The sequence below is a fragment of the Diabrotica undecimpunctata genome, chromosome 3, assembly GCF_040954645.1.
Source record: "Diabrotica undecimpunctata isolate CICGRU chromosome 3, icDiaUnde3, whole genome shotgun sequence".
Classification (NCBI taxonomy): domain Eukaryota; kingdom Metazoa; phylum Arthropoda; class Insecta; order Coleoptera; family Chrysomelidae; genus Diabrotica; species Diabrotica undecimpunctata.
In genome coordinates, this window is record NC_092805.1 from 60,511,589 (window position 1) to 60,530,155 (window position 18,567).

The 18,567-nt window shown below is 32.2% G+C and overlaps 1 protein-coding gene across 1 annotated transcript in view; it reads left to right on the plus strand.

Annotated features, from left to right (window-relative positions):
* The window catches only part of LOC140436843 (chitinase-3-like protein 1), a 76,627-nt gene that overhangs the window by 35,649 nt on the left and 22,411 nt on the right, over positions 1-18,567 (plus strand). Inside the window, exons 5-6 of the mRNA XM_072525979.1 lie at positions 5,639-5,768; positions 14,402-14,587. Of these exons, the coding sequence (XP_072382080.1) occupies positions 5,639-5,768; positions 14,402-14,587 (316 nt within the window). The remainder of the gene's footprint in view (positions 1-5,638; positions 5,769-14,401; positions 14,588-18,567) is intronic.

Consider the following 18,567-nt stretch of genomic DNA (forward strand, 5'->3'; position numbering starts at 1 on the left):
AATTTCTTAAAATTTTTATAGCTGAATCCATATGTGATATTGTCCCTATTATCGCGCGAAATTATAGTTTTTGTGCATTTCTAGAAAATTTTAACATACTTTTTAAAAAATCGACTTTTGAAGCTATTTTTACAATAATTAGGCAATCAATTAACAAAAATAACTTTACAAACACTTCATTTTAAAGGACTTTCTAGGATTTTTCAGTAAAATTGTGTCACCTTTCCATATAATTTACCAGTCTACACCTTTAGTATTTAAAATCAAAAAGCGATCCTTCAATGTTTATATATTGTTTATAAGTAAAAATTATGTTTAGGATTTTGCATATTTTATTTATTACATATTGTTATCAATAAATTTATATAAAAAGCAGTTAGATACCTGTATCAAAGAGTGTCGAATAGAGTGAACGAGTTCTAGTTCATTTTCTTTGTGGTTGATATTATAAAGAATTAGTTCATTGTAAAGATTCTTCTAGATTGTTCAACAATCTAACGATCTTGAACATTTCTATTACTAGTTCTCCAATTTAGTCTTATCGTCTAACCTTTAAATGAAGAGTGGAAAGTCTGCAATAAAATCATATAGGAAATCGCTAAAGAAACTCCAAGTAGACAAAAAATAAATAGGCTAGTAAATGAACGTGAAATACGGCAATAATATATAATTTATTGTGTCATCACCAAATTGCATCAAAATTTGGATTTAGCTTTTACTCATTCTCCATTTCTCTTGTGAACTTTTTTTAAAATAACTGCCGTTATTTACTTTTTATTTTTTTATGAGTGCAAACTACCCCTATTATAAAAAATCGTATAATTGTAAATTAAATTGGGTAATTGATTCAAATCATCTTTTGATGACGTTAGTGAATCTCATTTAACTTTAACTAACATAATATTTTAAGATTTTATCACAATTTCTAAATTAGTTATAATTAAAACAATGTCATTTAATACCTTATCTTCACTGATTGGCAGCAAAATTTGAATTTAAGTTTTAGTTACCCTCCACTTCAAAATTGGACTTGTGCCGTTGGTTGCTTTTAATTTTTTTAAAATTGAAAATGACCCCTATTAGCCCTATTATAAAAAATCATATATTTGTAAATTATAGCGGGTTATTGATTCAAATCATCTTTTAATGACGTGAATGCATGCCAATTAATATTATCATCGCAGCATTTTATTTTGATACCAAGAGAGAGGTTGTGGCTTTTGATTAAGATTCTCGTCTGGTTAAAGGTGGATCTAGCTTTGTTTATGTGCGCTCATATCTCCTGTTTATTTATCCATTCTACATTTATTATTATGGTGCTGAGGTAGTTATAGTGCTTTACTCTTTTTACTGGGGTTTAGTTGACGTAGGAGTAGACCTTCTGTTATCTTTCTTGCTAATTAGCATGAGTTTTCTCTTTTTACGTTTATAGTGAGTCTATATTCTTAACTGTGGTACGTGATTTGGTTCATAAGAACTTGTAGATCTTCTAGATTGTCCGAAAATACAATGGTGTTATCTGCATATATGATGTTATTTGACCCGTCCCGGTTAATTGTATGCAAAGCTTCGCTAAATATTATTTCAAAAGAGAAATTAAAGTTTAGAGGAGATAAAATACAGCCTTGCTTCACTCCTTGCATGATTTTTAAGTATTTGATATCTTTACTCTTAATTCTGAGATTTGCAGTTTAATACCAGGTTTCCAATTGTTCTGAAATATGTGCTATTTATTCCTGCTTCTTTTAGTATTTGCATTATCTTGGTGTTATGGAATCTATCAAATGCTTTTTCGTAATCAACCAGACATACGTATAATTATATATATTATAATACGTCGCAATTGATGTCTCTTCATCTTTGGAATAGGAGTTGTACTGAAAACAGAGCCACCCTCGTAACAATCGATTTATGAACCAAAACGGGTGGAAGGAAATTTGACTCTCACACAGCTGGCAAATTATATTATAGAATATCTTTGGGAATAGTTTTAGGAGATCATTCATGAAGCTTATCATACGGTATTATTCGCATTTCTTAGCTCCTATTTTTTTTTTTTTTTTTCGGAAGTGCAACAAACTCAGACTTCAGCCATTCTGTTGGTATTTCTCCAGAGTTGTATATATTTTTGAGTATCTTTGTGATTATTGGTAATGATTTATTGGTTGTTATGTTAAATAGTTCTGCTTGTATACTATCGGTACCTACAACTTTACAATCCTTTAGCTGTGTTATTGTAGAATGAACTCTCTGCCGCAATATTCTTGGTCTTATTATTTAATTCCCCTTCTAGCTCATCTTTGATCTTCAAACAGTCTCTATAAATATTTGTTTCGCCTTCTTATTTTAAAAGAAACACAGTAAAGATTTCATTTCACCTATAGTGCCTCTGTATATTCGCTTATACGTATTTCATCCAACAGAACTCATCAGAGCGATTGCTGCAGAAGCTCTGAATCTGATATATCTGACGCTATAATATCTGATAATAAATCGCAAAAGTAGAAATCCGAAGGTTTCTATTGACGTAACCAGTATTCAGATTTTTGATTTAATGTGTGTCTTCTAAGAATTGCAAGGCAAAACAAGCGATGTAAATGATGTAAAGAGAAATATGGAGAATCTTAAAGTTGCATTCCACAACATATCTCCTTATCTAAGCAAAAATCATTGGCGAATTGATCTCTAGTACTCATAGAGTATATCGAAATAAAAGAAAGACTCGATAAGTTAGGATTATTAAGATTTGATTTCACGTATAGTGTATCTGTATAGTCTTATTTCATCTTAACATAATTCATCAGAGCGAGTGTTACAGAAGCTTTAACGTGAACACAAATCTATTTCGTCGAAAAGAATCAACAATAAAACGGCTTCAGTATGGATGCTGTAGCGATAACGGATAATAAAATGTAACATATTAATATGTTTTATTATCAGAATGTTATAGCGTACATACTGAAGCCATTTTATTGTTGATTATTTTCTCGACGGAATAGATTTGTTTTCACGTTCAGAGCTTTTGTAACAGTCGCTCTGATGAGTCCTATAAGTATGAAATACGTATAAACAAATATACAGAGGCACTATTCGTGAAATCAAATCTTACTGTCTTTCTTTTATTTCGATATTCTCTTTATAAGTACTAGAAACCAATTCGCTAGGGATTTTTGCTTACATAAGGAGATATGTTGTGTAATGCAACTTTAAGATTCTCCATATCTCTCTTTACACCTTTTAGCATCGTCTGTTTTGCCTTGCAATTCTTAGAAGGCACAGATTAAATTAAAAATCTGAATTTTGGTTTCGTCAATTTTTAATTTGATTTCTAGTTTCGTGACTTTCATTTTACATTGTTTTTCCAAAATAATGTTTCTGCCAGAATCAGTTAAATTCCTTTTCTGTCTCATTGTGTAAATTGTAACTATTATGTTTTAATTATAGTCTCTCAATTTTTATTGCATTTTTTCATTGTTTTTTTATTTCGCTTTTCTGATTTTCCTTTTTACTTTTATATTTATCGCTTTTTACTTGTCTCTGATTAATTTATCTGTGTTTTTCTTCTTGTGTACCTTATTCGTTTCGTCCCTGATCGTAGTCATTTGTTAATTTAAGGTAACTTGGACCTCCATTTTCTTATTAAGATCTTTCAGCCTACGTACATCGTAAGCTTGTGATTTCTTTTTCTATTTTTTGTGTTTTACTCAGAACATTCACAACAGTGGAACGTGGTGTGTCTCCACGTCTGTTCAATGTTGTCTTGTCAGATATGAAGTTGTTTCAAAATTTTCTATTTACTAAAATGTAATCTGTTTAATTTCTAATGATTCTCCCGGTTTTGTCTTGAGATGATCTCAATATGTATAGCTTTCGAGATGGTAATTAGAAGAATGTATTGAAGTTAACTAGTTCTGAGTCCAGGAGGTATCTTCTCGCGCTTATGACTCAAAGATTATATGCTCCGATGTACCGTGTCTTATCCCTAGCTCCAAGCTTGGCACTAAAATCTTCCATAACGATAAGCACTTTCTGTCCTGGAATTTTTACATTATTCTGTTGACTTCAGATGAAACTCAATTATTTCTATGTCTTATTTATCTGCAAAGGAAGCCTAAACTTAGCTGATGTTTCTATTTATGGGGTTGGCTTGTACTTGGAGTAACATTACTCTCTCTTATATTGGTTTAAAGATAGTAACGCGTTTGAAAACCTTGTGTAATATGATTACTTCGACTATATGTTCATCAGACCAATCATTTTTTCCGAATAGTATGTAATTTTGCTGTTCATTTGTGTTACTTATAGTGCTTCACCCAGAAATTTTATATCTCTGAAAAACGGTTTCCATTTTTCTCTGATAAATGTTCCTTTTATCATTATTCGATAAAAAAGTATAGATGTTCTAATTATAACGCATATCCCTAAAGTTTTCGGAAAAAATAAATATGTATTTTCTAACTGTAAATTAAGTTTATTTTATTAACTGAATAGAGGAAATTAAGTCTACATATTTAAGGTTTATAATGTATTTTTATAGAACCGAAAGAGGTCCGTAAATTTGGTCTATTGCAATAAGTCTTTGGACTCTTTCTAAGTCGATCTCAAACCTTTGTAAGACACTTGTCAATGTTATTGTCAGCATTGACAGCTTCACCGCAAACACGCGCAACAAACGGCTGTAAAACACCAGCTTCTGAGATGGCACACCATACCAAAATTTTATCGGCAAATTTCACTTTTCCCTTAAGCCTAACTTCGTCCGGTGCATCTTGTACATTGCGTATATAAAATCCGTCGTTACCCTTCATTTCGGAATTGGATAAAGTAAAATACTTTTCATCATCAATATTGATGTGTACTTAAGGGCTTTTTTCTTTTATATCGTTTTAAATTACTTCTAGAAATTGTTCTACTTACAGTCATTCGTGAAAACATTTTATCTTCTTCCAACATTTCGCAAAGACGTCGTTTTTAATTGGTTCTCCATACTCAGAATTAATCTCTATTCACAAACAGGAGTTAAAACTCTTGGTCTTCCACTCTTGGGCAAATTAAGGCATGGTTTACCATTTTCGCCCTCTTTAATTGTCTGGTAAATCGTTGACACAGAAATATTTTGAGCACTAAAAAATCTTACAATATCGCGTTTTGGTACTTGTCCAACTACGATAAACGATAAATACTTTGACGAATATTAAGTTTGTACGACATATTAACGAACCGTATTTGTCAAAACTAACATTGTTTATATCGTTTAAGTTATTTAATAACGTTGGTTTCCAATGGCAACTTAACCCAATGCTTCCTACCAATAATACTTTTAAATCTAAATTTTTTTGAAAACTTTAGGGAGATACGTTTTTAGTCGCTAAAAAATCCCCTCCTTCTGACAGAACTGTATTACCGGTAAGTCTATAATTGATTGTTACTAGGCCATTTATAAATATCCCATTTATTATATATGTTGTTATAATATTTATATATATATATATATATATATATATATATATATATATATATATATATATATATATATATATATATATATATATATATATATATATATATATATATATATATATATTTAATTGGAGCTTTAGATAAAAATAATAAATTTGAACTTTTGCTGTGTCTTTAGGTACTTGGATATGATAAATGTAATGACGTATGACTACCATGGGGCATTTGATAATTTAGTGGGACACGTATCGCCTCTGCATGCCTCCTCTAAGGATTACGAACACGGAAGAAATGCTACTTACACAGTAGTAAGTAAAATCTCTATTTAAACTAAATCTATCTTTTTGATTAGTCCTAATTGATTTACGGATACAATATAATACGGATAGAATTTAAATGTTTATTGTCTATATTTTGTCGAGATTAGATCATCTGGATGATATATCTACTCTGCCTTAATCCTATGGCAGTCAAGACTCTGATATTTTTACCACTTAGTCTTGGGACCTTTGTTCCAAAACCCTGGCTTTTTTATAAACTTTAGTATGAAATTTAATAATTTAGATAATAGCCATCAGCCTTAAGGATTGCTTATGACTTTACGCAGATCACATTTAAAAAAGATATAATTACTAACTTTAGTGCCTATTGTATTTACGTTTTAGATATTTAGCTCATTGCACCAATAACGCTCTTTCCATCTATATGGATTTTTTTTTTCGGTCCCTTGCGAAAAAGTGATTGTGATATAATTTTTAATGTCCCCAGTCTGCATAGATTTCTTTTCATTCAACTACGTAAAACTAGCACGATGAAGGTTGGTAGTGGTGATGTTAGTTTAGTGTCTTCAATCCCTTCTCGGACTCCTTGTTGACACGGATATAGTCAACATAAAGTCCTAAATGAGTAACCGTAATAATAAACTACTTTTTCTTAACATATATATCAACACAAAGTGACCATCCTTGAATCGACATTCTTTATATTGAGGATCACATGAAACTTCATCAATAAGTTCTATTAGGACATATTTTAGGTGTCTATCTATTTCATTAGCAGGTACCATTGTGTACAAATTTTGTTTGAAAATCACTGTTGTATACATTGATATTCTTCTTCTGCATGAGATTTTAAATCATCATCAAAAAAATTTGATGGCTTTGCTAGTTTTAACACCTTGTTGCAAATATCTCAAGCATCCTTGTGTTCTGTATAATAATACTTGAATAATCCTCTAACATTTCTATCTTGATATTGTGGGAACTAGTTGCTGCTTTTTAATTTGCTGGCCATCATTTTTGAAAAAAAATTTTTGGATTCTTTTTATATTCTTTCTTTTCTTATCTGTTTATATTTGGTTCATATTGCCCACAATGTTGCTATAATGTGTAATTTTAAAGAAGTTGTGGCCTCTGGTCTCCATTGGATCCTTTGAGATAATTCTTGTTATAAACAAAGCAAAACAGCCAGCGCATAGCCCAACAAAATGATAGTTGTTGTTTCAAAATGGACTCTTAGTTTTTTAAAGATTTTGATATTTTTGTTAGCAAAACCAATTGTAAAACCGTTTTTTAATTTTTTTCTGGACATATGATTTATAAATAGATTATTGAGCTGAAGTGTATATTCTATTTTTATTAAAATTTGACTTACAAATTTTTTGCGTAACGCTTAAACTATTTATTTTTACTTGGCGAGCCATAATTATTATTTCTTAAATATTTTGTTTAAGCCAATTAACCAATTATTGAAAAACGATACCATACAACAGACAGTACATAAAGAATTACACAAAAATTTCGGAAATATTTACCACCATAGCATTACCGAGTCCGATGAAGTAAACGAGCTTTGCAAAACTGTTAAAGAGCAAATAAACAACTTAATAGAAAAATACCTAAAAGCAACACTCAGAACTAACATTAAGGAATGAATAATAGAAGAGATTTTACTATTAATGGACAAATGAAGAGAATCCAAAGGAAAAGATGACAAAGACGGAGAATACAAAAGACTAAATAGAATAATTGAAAAAAAAAATAATTAAGACAAAAGATAAATGGCCAGAACCAAAATTGGTCGAAATAGAAAAACTGCAATAAAGGCACGATTTTTTTAATTTACATAAAAAGGTAAAAGAGTTCACATCGACTTACAAGAGCGCAACCTTATACATCATGCTGAACACGGATGAGAACCTGCTAAAATCGATCGAAGATAAACTGAAATAATGGGAAAACTATAAAAAATACTTTAACGACTTACGAGAAGAATTAGGAAGACTGAAAAACAACAACAAACCACCAATTCTGAAAACCAAAATTATAAATGCCATTAATCAACACAAACCAAAGAGGAGCCCAGGTCCGGATGAAATATATCCAGAAACGTTGAAATTAATCACTGAAGATGATGAAAACATCGAAATATTTGTTCTTTTATTCAACCGCATTTATGATACATGAAAAATACTAAAAGACTAGCTAGAATCAATATTTATCCCACTACCGAAAAAGCCAAATCCACAACACTGCAACGAGTTTCGTCTGATAGGCCTTATAAGTCATGCAGTAAAAGTCCTATTAAAAGTCGTACATAACCGAATCTATGAATAGTGCGAAACATTCATCGGAGACGATCAGTTTGGATTAAGAGCCGGCATGGAAACGAGGGAAATTCTTATCAGTTTACTAGTTCTGGCCCAAAAATGCTACAATCAACAAAAAAATATATTCATATGCTTCATAGACTTCGAAAAAGCATTTGATAGAGTCAAACATGACCTACTGTTAGAACAAATTATGAATGTGTTGCTTGTGTGAGTCCATTTTAAAAAGAGGTAAAAGAAATAAATTAGACTTACTCACAATCAATTTAATTTTTACTACCCAAGACGACCGGTTTCGCTTTCTAAAATTTGCAAAGCATCATTAGGTCAGTGGTACAAAGTAAATTAAATGCTGAAATTATAAAAAGCCCATATTAGAGTGCTGTCTTATAAGGATAATATCAAAAAAGTTATAGATCAAAAAAGGTTTAGTAATTATGCCAATAGTACATGTCTGTGTTTATTAATATGCATAAAATTGCTTTAGCAGACAAAGTAACAACCCACAAATTGGTAAGAGAAAATCTGTTGAATTGTAATAAATTAGAAATAAACAAAAATACTAGTTACATTCCGGTACAAGAGTTTTTATATAGTGATTGATGATACATAGTTCAAACTATCCCGTATTACTGATAATGAGTGATCTTCGGTCAATGTTGTAACTGTCTGACAACTTAGGAGGAAGTTTCTTGAGGGGGGGGGGTGTTAACAGATGATATAGAAGTAAGGTATATGTTATTGTTTGTTGAAAGAAAAAGTGATGTTTTATATTATTTAAATTATTAAAGTTATGTATATTTAATAATATTAATATTTTGAAATGTGTGTTAAATTATTGAAAATTTTTATACAGAAAGAGGACAGTTGCAATGAATGGAATTACTTGTATTATTTTGTGGGTGTGCAATTTCTTTGACTTGTATTAACTTTTGAATAAAATCATTTAATTTCTGCTAGGCAGAGAATTGTGATGTCAAATGTTAAAATAATAAAACTAAAACACAATTAGGGACAAACAGAACACAATTAACATGACAAAACAAACATAAAACTTTAAAAAAGGGAGCTTATAGGCACGTATAGGTAACCTACATTAGCTTGTCAAATTTACCTCTTAAAATACTAGTAGACAACAAAAAAACCCAATTCCTTTCCTAGCAAGTAATGTAGTGATTGTAGTTGATTGATGTGATAATTTATTTCTTTTACCTCTTTTTACTGTTAGAACGTTTGCAAGAAGTAGGTTTAGATGGGAAGGACATTAAAATTCTAAAAAAATTGTACTAGAACCAAAACGAAAGAGTTAGAATTGAAGATTCCACGTACGCAGAATTCCTCTATTTTCTATTTCTCTATTGTTCAACCTGATTATGGATGAAATAATAAAAAAAATAAGAACTAAAAAAGGATACCAAATGTAAGAAAAACAACTTAAAATAATCTGCTATGCAGACGATGCAATACTACTCTCTCGAAGTGAAGATGATTTACAACGTATGCTGCACCAATTTAATATAACTGCCAGAAAATTTAACATGTTAATTTCCCCAAAAACGGCAAAATGCATGGTTACAACAGCAAATTTACTAAGATGTAAATTTGAGCTGTAAGGTCAGATAATAGAACAAGTGATCTAGGCATCACATTATCTAGCTACAGAAAGCTCGAAACTGAAGTGGAAGATCAAGTGAATAGAGCAAACCGAGCCGCAGGCTGCCTAAATGAAACAATATGGAGAAATAAAAATATCGGGAAAGACCCGAAAGGCAGAATTTACAAAACAGTTATCAGACCAATAATGACATACGCGGCAGAAACAAGACCTGACACAGATAGGACAAAAAGGATGTTAGAAACAGCAGACATGAAAACACTTGGAAAGATTGATGGTAAGACACTATGGGACAGAGCTAGAAGTACAGATATACGACGTAGATGCAAGGTGGAGAACATCAAAAACTGGGTAAGAAATAGAAGAGTAGAATAGAACGATCATATAAGCCAAATGAGAACAAATAGAGTAGTAAAGACGGCAAGAGACGGTTCCCCAATAGGAAGACAAAATAATAAGTATCAATATGTTCAACTAATAGTGAAAGGAAAGATCGAGGAAAAGAGAGGAAATGGAGATTTTAAATAGCTAATAAGGCTGTAAACAACTAAAAACAGAAAAAAGTTTGCAATTGTAGTAGCCAATCTCCATTAAGGAAAGAGGACTTTTAAAGAAGAATTGCTGTTATTTTTCAACGGCTGTTATTTTTATATAAAATAATGAATAAATATTAGAATGCTTTTTTCTACCTCTTATTATATTAGTTATAATTTCAATACCTATATTATTATGGGCTTTATTATGATACAGATGTTTAACCAATAGAATCGCGAGATAACGTTCTGTATCGAAGGTGGCACATACGCAATGAGCAATGTTAAGTCAAATGCATACGCTTTGACAGTTCATAATACTTAAACATAGTGACAAATTTCAAGATTAAATCTTTTTAAGAAAATGTCCGAAGACGATAGGGAGTTTGAACATTTAACACCACCTGAAATAAATATACGAGCAAAAATAACGTCAGAAAAGTTATTGCCGCGGAAATCACAAAAACTTACGGAAAGGTATTTTTGCAATATTTGGAGTGGAGAATCAACAATAGGGTAAACAGTTTTTTCCGAAAATGTTTTACTTGTTTATTTCGCCGAGATGTCTAAAAAATTTAAATAATCTACCTTATGGACCAATTACTCAATATTAAAATATATGTTTTTCATTGGATATAACGAGTACATAAGTAAATATTGTAGACTACAATCCTTATTAAAGAGAACATCTGAAGGTTATAAAGCGAAAAAGGCCAAGACATCCTCCACGAATAAAATCAAGCAATTTACCTCAAAAGCCCCGGATCAAAAATATTTACCAACAAAAATGGATCGTAGAAAAAAACATGTTTACTGCTCACATTTAATTGTCACTATGATGCTTGTATTTAAAACGACATACTTAATATACCATTGCGTATCATATAATTATCGCAAGAGAGATATCGCATGATAAAAAGGAAATCTACACATACGTGGACAGAGCCTAATAATATAAATGTATTTGAAGAACACATCAACAGCATTCTCGAAAGCTGAGTTTGACTAAATATAAGAATATAGACATAAATATCAACACCCTGAATGCCATTATAATAGAAGCTATAGAGGAAAGCCATAATATACACTGCCAAAAGAAATGTATAATCAAAGAATAAGCCCACAAAGAGAAGCATCAATCAAAGGGAGAAGAAAAATGCGTCCACTGTTGGACATAGGTCTCCCTCAGCTGTTTCCATCTCCGTATCTGTCTTGTGCGGCTTGCATCCAGTTATTGCTAACACGATTCAGGTCGTCAGTCCATCTAGTTGGTGAACATCCTTTGCTCCGTATTGCTTTTTGTCTTTGTCGCCACTCTAAAATACATTTTGTCCATCGATTGTCTGATAATCTGGCGACGTGTTCTGACCAATTCCATTTTAATGACGCAATTTTTTCGAGAGCGTCTGTTGTTTTGTTCTACGACGTATTTCTTCGTTTTGGGATTCGGTCTCTCAGAGACACACCCATCATCTGGCGTTCCATAACTCTCTGAGTAACGCCAATCTTATTAACTACCTTTTTTGTCAGTGTTAATGTTTCCGCTCCATAAGTGAGTATAGGTAACACACATTGGTTAAAGATTTTCCTTTTGAGGTAGATCCGATTTAAATATATAGTTTAATTTACCAAACGCTGCCCAGGCTACAGAATTTATTTGTTTCTTGTTCAGATAGTCTGACGCTAGCTGTGACATTTTGGTAGATATATGTGATTATGTTAGTGTTGCGATGGTCTATTCGGCATTCTGTAAATGCTTTTAACATTTTCTGATGGCTTATGGTATCGAATGCTTTCTCATAGTCGACAAATATCAGTGCCAATGACTTCTTTATCAAGTTGTTTATCACTACTAAGTGGTTGTTAGTGCTGTATCCCGATCTAAATCCAGCTTGTTCTCTAGGTTGATAGAAGTCTAATTTAGCGTCCAGTATTTTTTTGATAATTTTTGTAAAAAGTTTATGTATGTGTGAAAGCAAACTGATAGGACGGTAGTTATTTAAATCTGTTATGTCTCCTTGCTTGTGTAATAAGATAATTACTGCATTGTTCCATTGAGAGGGAGTTTTTCCTTTGTAGATGCATTCGGTGAAAAGCTTGGCCAAAGCCTGGATAATTTTATTTCCGCCTAGTTTGATCGCTTCGATCACTACTCCGTCATCGCCAGGAAACTCGTCAATCTAGGTGGAAATAAAATAATCCAGGCTTTGGCCAATCTTTTTATCGAATGCATCTACCAAGGAAAAACTGGAAAAGCTAAAAGCATAAAAGTGAAGAAATCCAACAAACTATTAAAAATAACAAGAGTCTAAAAGTTCTCAGGAAAAACTTCTTAGGAAAAAATTCTGAGGAAAAAATGGTAAAAAAGAAATAATGAAACTAAACAATAAAGATGGAAATATCATCATCAACAGAGATGAATTACTAAGGATATAACTAACGGAGAAGTTAGAAAACCGAGAAAAAAATATTGGTCAATCAAAGATAAGAATTGATGCAAGGTATATCAACAGACAAAATAAGAAACGCTCTAAAAAAATGAAAAGAAATAAAGCGCCGAGAGAAAATAATATCGTTATAAAAGCCGTAAAGATTGACGAAGAAAGACTTTTAGAGAATATAAAGAAATTGTTCAACTTATGCACCAAAGTGAAACACCTACAAGATAGCACAGTGTACTTACCATTTTATTACAAAAAAGGGCGATCCAACAGACCTCGAAAATAACCGACCCATAAGCTTGTTAAACCACTTCTACAAGTTTTTTAGAAGAGTAATAACAAATAGACTGGAAACAAAATTAGATTTTTACCAATCTAGGGAACAGGCAGGTTTGAGGAAAAACTTTGGCACCAACGACCACCTTTACTGCATAAGAGGGATTATAGAAAAATTCATCGAATACAACCGACCATCTGCTCTAGCTTTCGTAGACTTTCGCAAAGCATTCGATATCATAGAAATTAACAGCTTAATAAGAGCGTTGGAGGAAAGTCGCATAGATTATCGATACTCCAAACTGATCGCGAATAATGCAACCATGACCGTAAGACTACACATAGATACAAACTTTATAAAAATCAATACAGGAATCAGACAAGGAGACACGTTATTTCCCAAACTCTTTACGGCAGTTCTGGAACATGATTTCAAAAAATTGGAGTGGGAAGCCAAAGGAATCAATATCGACGGCAAAATGCTTTCCCATCTACGATTTTCGGATGATATTATTCTGATAACCGATAACCGAAAAATATTGGAACTACACTTACTGAGTTAGATGCTGCCTGTAACGAAGTTGGTTTAAACAAAAATTTTGGAAATACACAATACATGACAAATCTGGTACCAAGCAAAAATTCAAAAGTCGATTACAACGAAATAGGATTGGTTCATAAATATAAATATCAAACTGCTGAGCGGCAAAGAAGAAGCGTGGGTTGCATATGGAGCTCTTCCAGACATCTTTAATGTGTGCTTTCAGTCATGACTTACAGCACCGAAACACTTTTTTTAACCCAGGCTATTTTATATACAAAATTCAGAGTAGCCCAAAGATTAATGAAATGCTCGCTACTTGGACTAACTTTCAGAGAGAGAGATGGAAACAGAGAAATAAGAAGAAGGACAGGCGTTAAAAATGTCATAGAGCGTATAGCATAGCTGAAGTTGAACTGGACAGGCAATGTGGCCAGAATGAATGATGGGCAGTGGACCCAAAAAATTATAGTGTGGAGACCACGAACTGACAAAAGAAGCGGAGGTAGACAACCTACACGATTTATGTATGACGTCAAAAGAATCGCTGGGAATTGGCTGCGGGAAGACCGATAGAACTGGAAGAAATTAGGGGAGGCCTATGATCAACTTTGGATGCTGAAGGCTGGATCATAATGATGATATCATATAATTTAGTGATTTATTGGTTTAATAATATATATTTCTGGTTTCTTCAATCGAAATCTTCTCTAGTATGTCTTCTATTTTACTAAACCTTAAATTGGTTAGTTTTATCACGTGTTGTGTTTTAGTATTTTTAGTCGATTTGGCAGTATATGTTATAAAAACTTTGACCATTTTTATACTTCTCTATTTTGCTTTGTATGTTTATAATTTTTTATCCTAAGCCTAACATTAATAAATAAAAATTAGGACTCTTATAAAACACTCTTATATATATTTTAGGCTACTGGTTTAGAATACTGGCTGTACAAAAATGCAGATCCTTCAAAAATCAATCTTGGACTTCCAACTTACGGCCGAACTTTTACTCTTGCAGACAGAACCAAAACCGAATTATACTCAGAAGTACTTGGCCCAGGCGAAAGAGGACTTTACACTGGAATAAGAGGAAGTTTGGGATATCACGAAGTAAGTAAATAATATTGTTTTTAGAACCATTAATAACTTTTTTTCAATATTTTTATTTACATACAAAAATTACCAAGTGAAATATCTGAAATATAACCAAAAGGTGGATGACAACAAATGTAATGTAGTTAACTATTTTATATTTGTAACTTTATGTCCACGCGGAACACTATATTCATAAAAATATTGCTTTTTACTTCTTCTTTTTTTAGGGAGACATCACTGTCTGTTTTTTAATGCCTCCAGTAAATTGTCATTCCATCGTTTTCGTGGTCTTCCTATCGATCGTCTTCCTATTGAGGAACCGTCTCTCGCTGACTTTACTATTTGTCTATATAAATATGTCTATTTGTTCTTATTCAACATTATTTTTGTGTTGCGAATGTCATTATTGGTCTGATGACTGTTTTGTCACTTCTGCCTTTCATTTCTTTTTTATTTCTCCATATTGTTTCATACAGGCACCTACAGTTCTGTTTGCTGCATTTACTTGATCTTCCATTTCTGTCTCGAGTTTTTCGTAGCTGGATAGTGTGATGCCACGATATTTAAACTCCATCACTTGTTCTATTATCTGACCTTTCAGCTCCAATTTACATCTAAGTAAATTTGCTGTTATAACGATGCATTTTGTCTTTCTTGGGGAAATTAACATGTTAAAATTTTCTGGCGGTTATATTAAATTTTTGTAGCATATATATATATATATATATATATATATATATATATATATATATATATATATATATATATATATGGGTGTACTAAGCAGATAAAAGTAAATATATTTTTCTCCTACTAAAATCCCAAATATTGCGATTAGTAGCGAAAAATAATTTACGGTTTGTTTACATATGTGAATTTAAAAAGGCTTCGTAATACCACAGTGAGAAATTTCTGGAAAAAAACTCGCTTTCGGTAAAAACTAGTGTTTGAAGTGATAAAAGTAAGTAAGGTTATTTACAATTCGAAACAGTCATACTGGAGGAACTCTGGCCGTTAGCTTTGCGACGTTGCCAAAGTTAAAAATAGTTCTGTAAACTGAGGACTGATAGGAACTGCATTTCTGAGCGGTTGAAGCGAATCTAGTTCCTTTCGCGGTCCTTAGAAACAGATATGATGTACACGGACAGTGATGATAACGCGTCAGAAGGCAAGAAGAGAAAAGATAGAGAGTCAACTTCACCTTTCCTGCAGAGCAAAAAAACTGCCAGAACTCCAAGCAAAATAAAACCAAAGGAAGAAGATTCAGAGGATTTGGACGACGTTATAAGCATGTTCAAGAAGATGATGGAAGAACTGAAAGAAACACAAAACAAATTAACCCAGGTTGAAAATAAAATAGAAAGAATTGAAAAACAGATGAAAAGAAATAACATAGTAATTACGGGTCTACCAATAAACGCAACAGATGAAACACTCTTAAAAAATAACGTAAAAGATTTTATACAAAAGCACCTAAAAGAGAATGTCGAAATAGAATCTGCAATGAAGTTAAAGAACAATATATGTCTGGTACAAATGAAGGATTATGGCGAAAAAATTAAGGTAATAAAAGAAAAAAGCAAACTCAGATTTCTTACTGGAGAAAAGATCTTCATCAACGATGACATGACCGAAAAAGAAAGACACATGAGGAAGGAAATCGTAAATAAAAGCAAGGAATTAAGAGCTGAAGGTAGAAATGTAAAGATAGGGTACAGAAAACTAACTGTGGATGGTATAAATTGGGTATGGGCCGGAAATGGTACTTTCAAACGAGAAAAATCTAGAAATATGGACCCAAAAAACGGCATATGGTAGTGGAAAAAGGAAAAGATGGCCCATTATGCCAACGAACCCTAGCGATGAACAGGAAAATGAGTTTGAACATAAATAGCAAAATAAAAAATAAGAATATGTACCTAAATATTGCGACATGGAATGTTCGAGGAGTATACGAGGAGGGAGCATTAATTAACCTAATAGAAGAACTAAAAAAATATAAAATACACATCTTAGCACTACAGGAAACACATTTAACTGGAAACAACGTCGAAAAGATTGGCCCATACACGTTTTATACAAGTGGAGGCAATAATAGGAATTTTGGAGTGGGTTTTCTGGTACATGAAGACGTGGAGCAGGTAAAACGATTCGTAGTAAAATCTGACAAAATGTGTGCAATTAGAATTAAAGGAAAAAATAACATGATATCGTTGATAAATATACATGCTCCAACAGAAGAAAAAGAAGAAGAAGTGAAAGATGAATTCTATGAAGAATTAGAGTCATTGTGTGAAGAAATGCCCAGACAAGACACTAAAATTATTATAGGCGACGCCAATGCAAAGGTCGGAAGAGAAGATATATATATAAAAACATAACAGTGGGTGAAAGTAAACATTTGAATACAAATGATAATGGACAGAGATTAATCACATTCGCAATTGAAAACAGGATGAAGATAATGAGTACCCATTTTAGGAGAAAAAATATATATAAAGGAACGTGGAAAATTCCGGGGTCAAATGGAACTAATCAAATAGACCACATCTTAATACAAGAGAAGTTTGCGAATTTAATAACAAATGTGAAAACGTGCAGAGGGGCTGACGTAGACTCAGATCATTTTTTGGTTAGAATTAATATGAGAGAAGCAATAATTAAAAGGCATAAACGGAAAAAGAAAGTGCAACGTAAATTTAACTTTGAAAAACTGCGAAAATTTGAGGTAAAGCAGGACTATCAAAAGGATATACAAGAAACCTACGCTAAACAAGATAGTACTACTGTGAGTAACATACAACAAAAGTTCTTGAAAATGACAAACACTATAAAGGAAGCTACGTCGAAGAACATACCAAGAGCAAAAAGATTTAGAAAAAACCACTGGTTCAATGACGAATGCAGAACAGAGTTAAAAAAAAGATCAGATTTGAGATTAAAAAGTTTACGTTCGCAAAAACAAGACGACCTAGAAAGGTATGCCGTACAACGAAAAAAAGTAAAGAGAATCCTAAGGGAGCGGAAACGAAAGTATATGGAGAATAAAATTAAGCGCATTGAAGAAAATTACAAGAAAAATGAAATAAAAAATTTTTATAAAGAAGTAAAATACATTAAAACTGGGTACCAGGGAAGAACGATGAATGTAAAAGATAAGCAAGGAAACCTGATAGTGGATGAAGACCAAATATGTGAAAGGTGGAAAGAATATTTCGAAGAGATACTAAATGACGAAGTGACTACTGAAGAAAATTGTTATGTTCCTAGACCTCAAATAGTAATAGAAGAAATACCAAAGCCCACAAGAGAAGAAATTGAAGAAATAATAAAAGATATGAAAAACCAAAAAAGTCCCGGGGAGAGCGGCATTGTGGCAGAGAACATAAAATATGGAGGAGAGGTCTTAATAAACAAACTTGGTGAGCTAATACTAGAAGTATGGGATGCCGAAAAAATGCCTCAAGAATGGAATAAGTCGATTATAATTCCTATACACAAAAAGGGAGATAGAACTGAATGCACAAACTATAGAGAAATATCCTTATTAGAAGTAATGTATAAAGTACTCGCCATACTAATTAAAAAACGATTAGAAATATATATAGAGAAGAATCTAGGAGAATACCAGGGAGGATTTCGGAAAGGAAGATCAACAACCGATCAAATTTTTATGCTAAAACAAATCCTGACCAATTGCTATGAATACAACATTTCAGCACAAGTACTTTTTATTGATTACAAAGCTGCCTACGATACAATAAACAGAAACAAGTTAATAGAAACACTAAAAGAATTCCAAGTGCCAGAAAAAATAATAAGATTGGTAAAAATGATAATTAGACAAACCATTTGTGCTGTGAGATGCAACGGTACAGTCTCAGAAGAATTCGAAGTGAAAAAAGGTGTTCGCCAAGGAGACCCGTTATCTACATTGCTATTCAATATAGTTCTAGAAAAAATTGTAGGGATTAGTGGGATAAATAGGTCCGGTA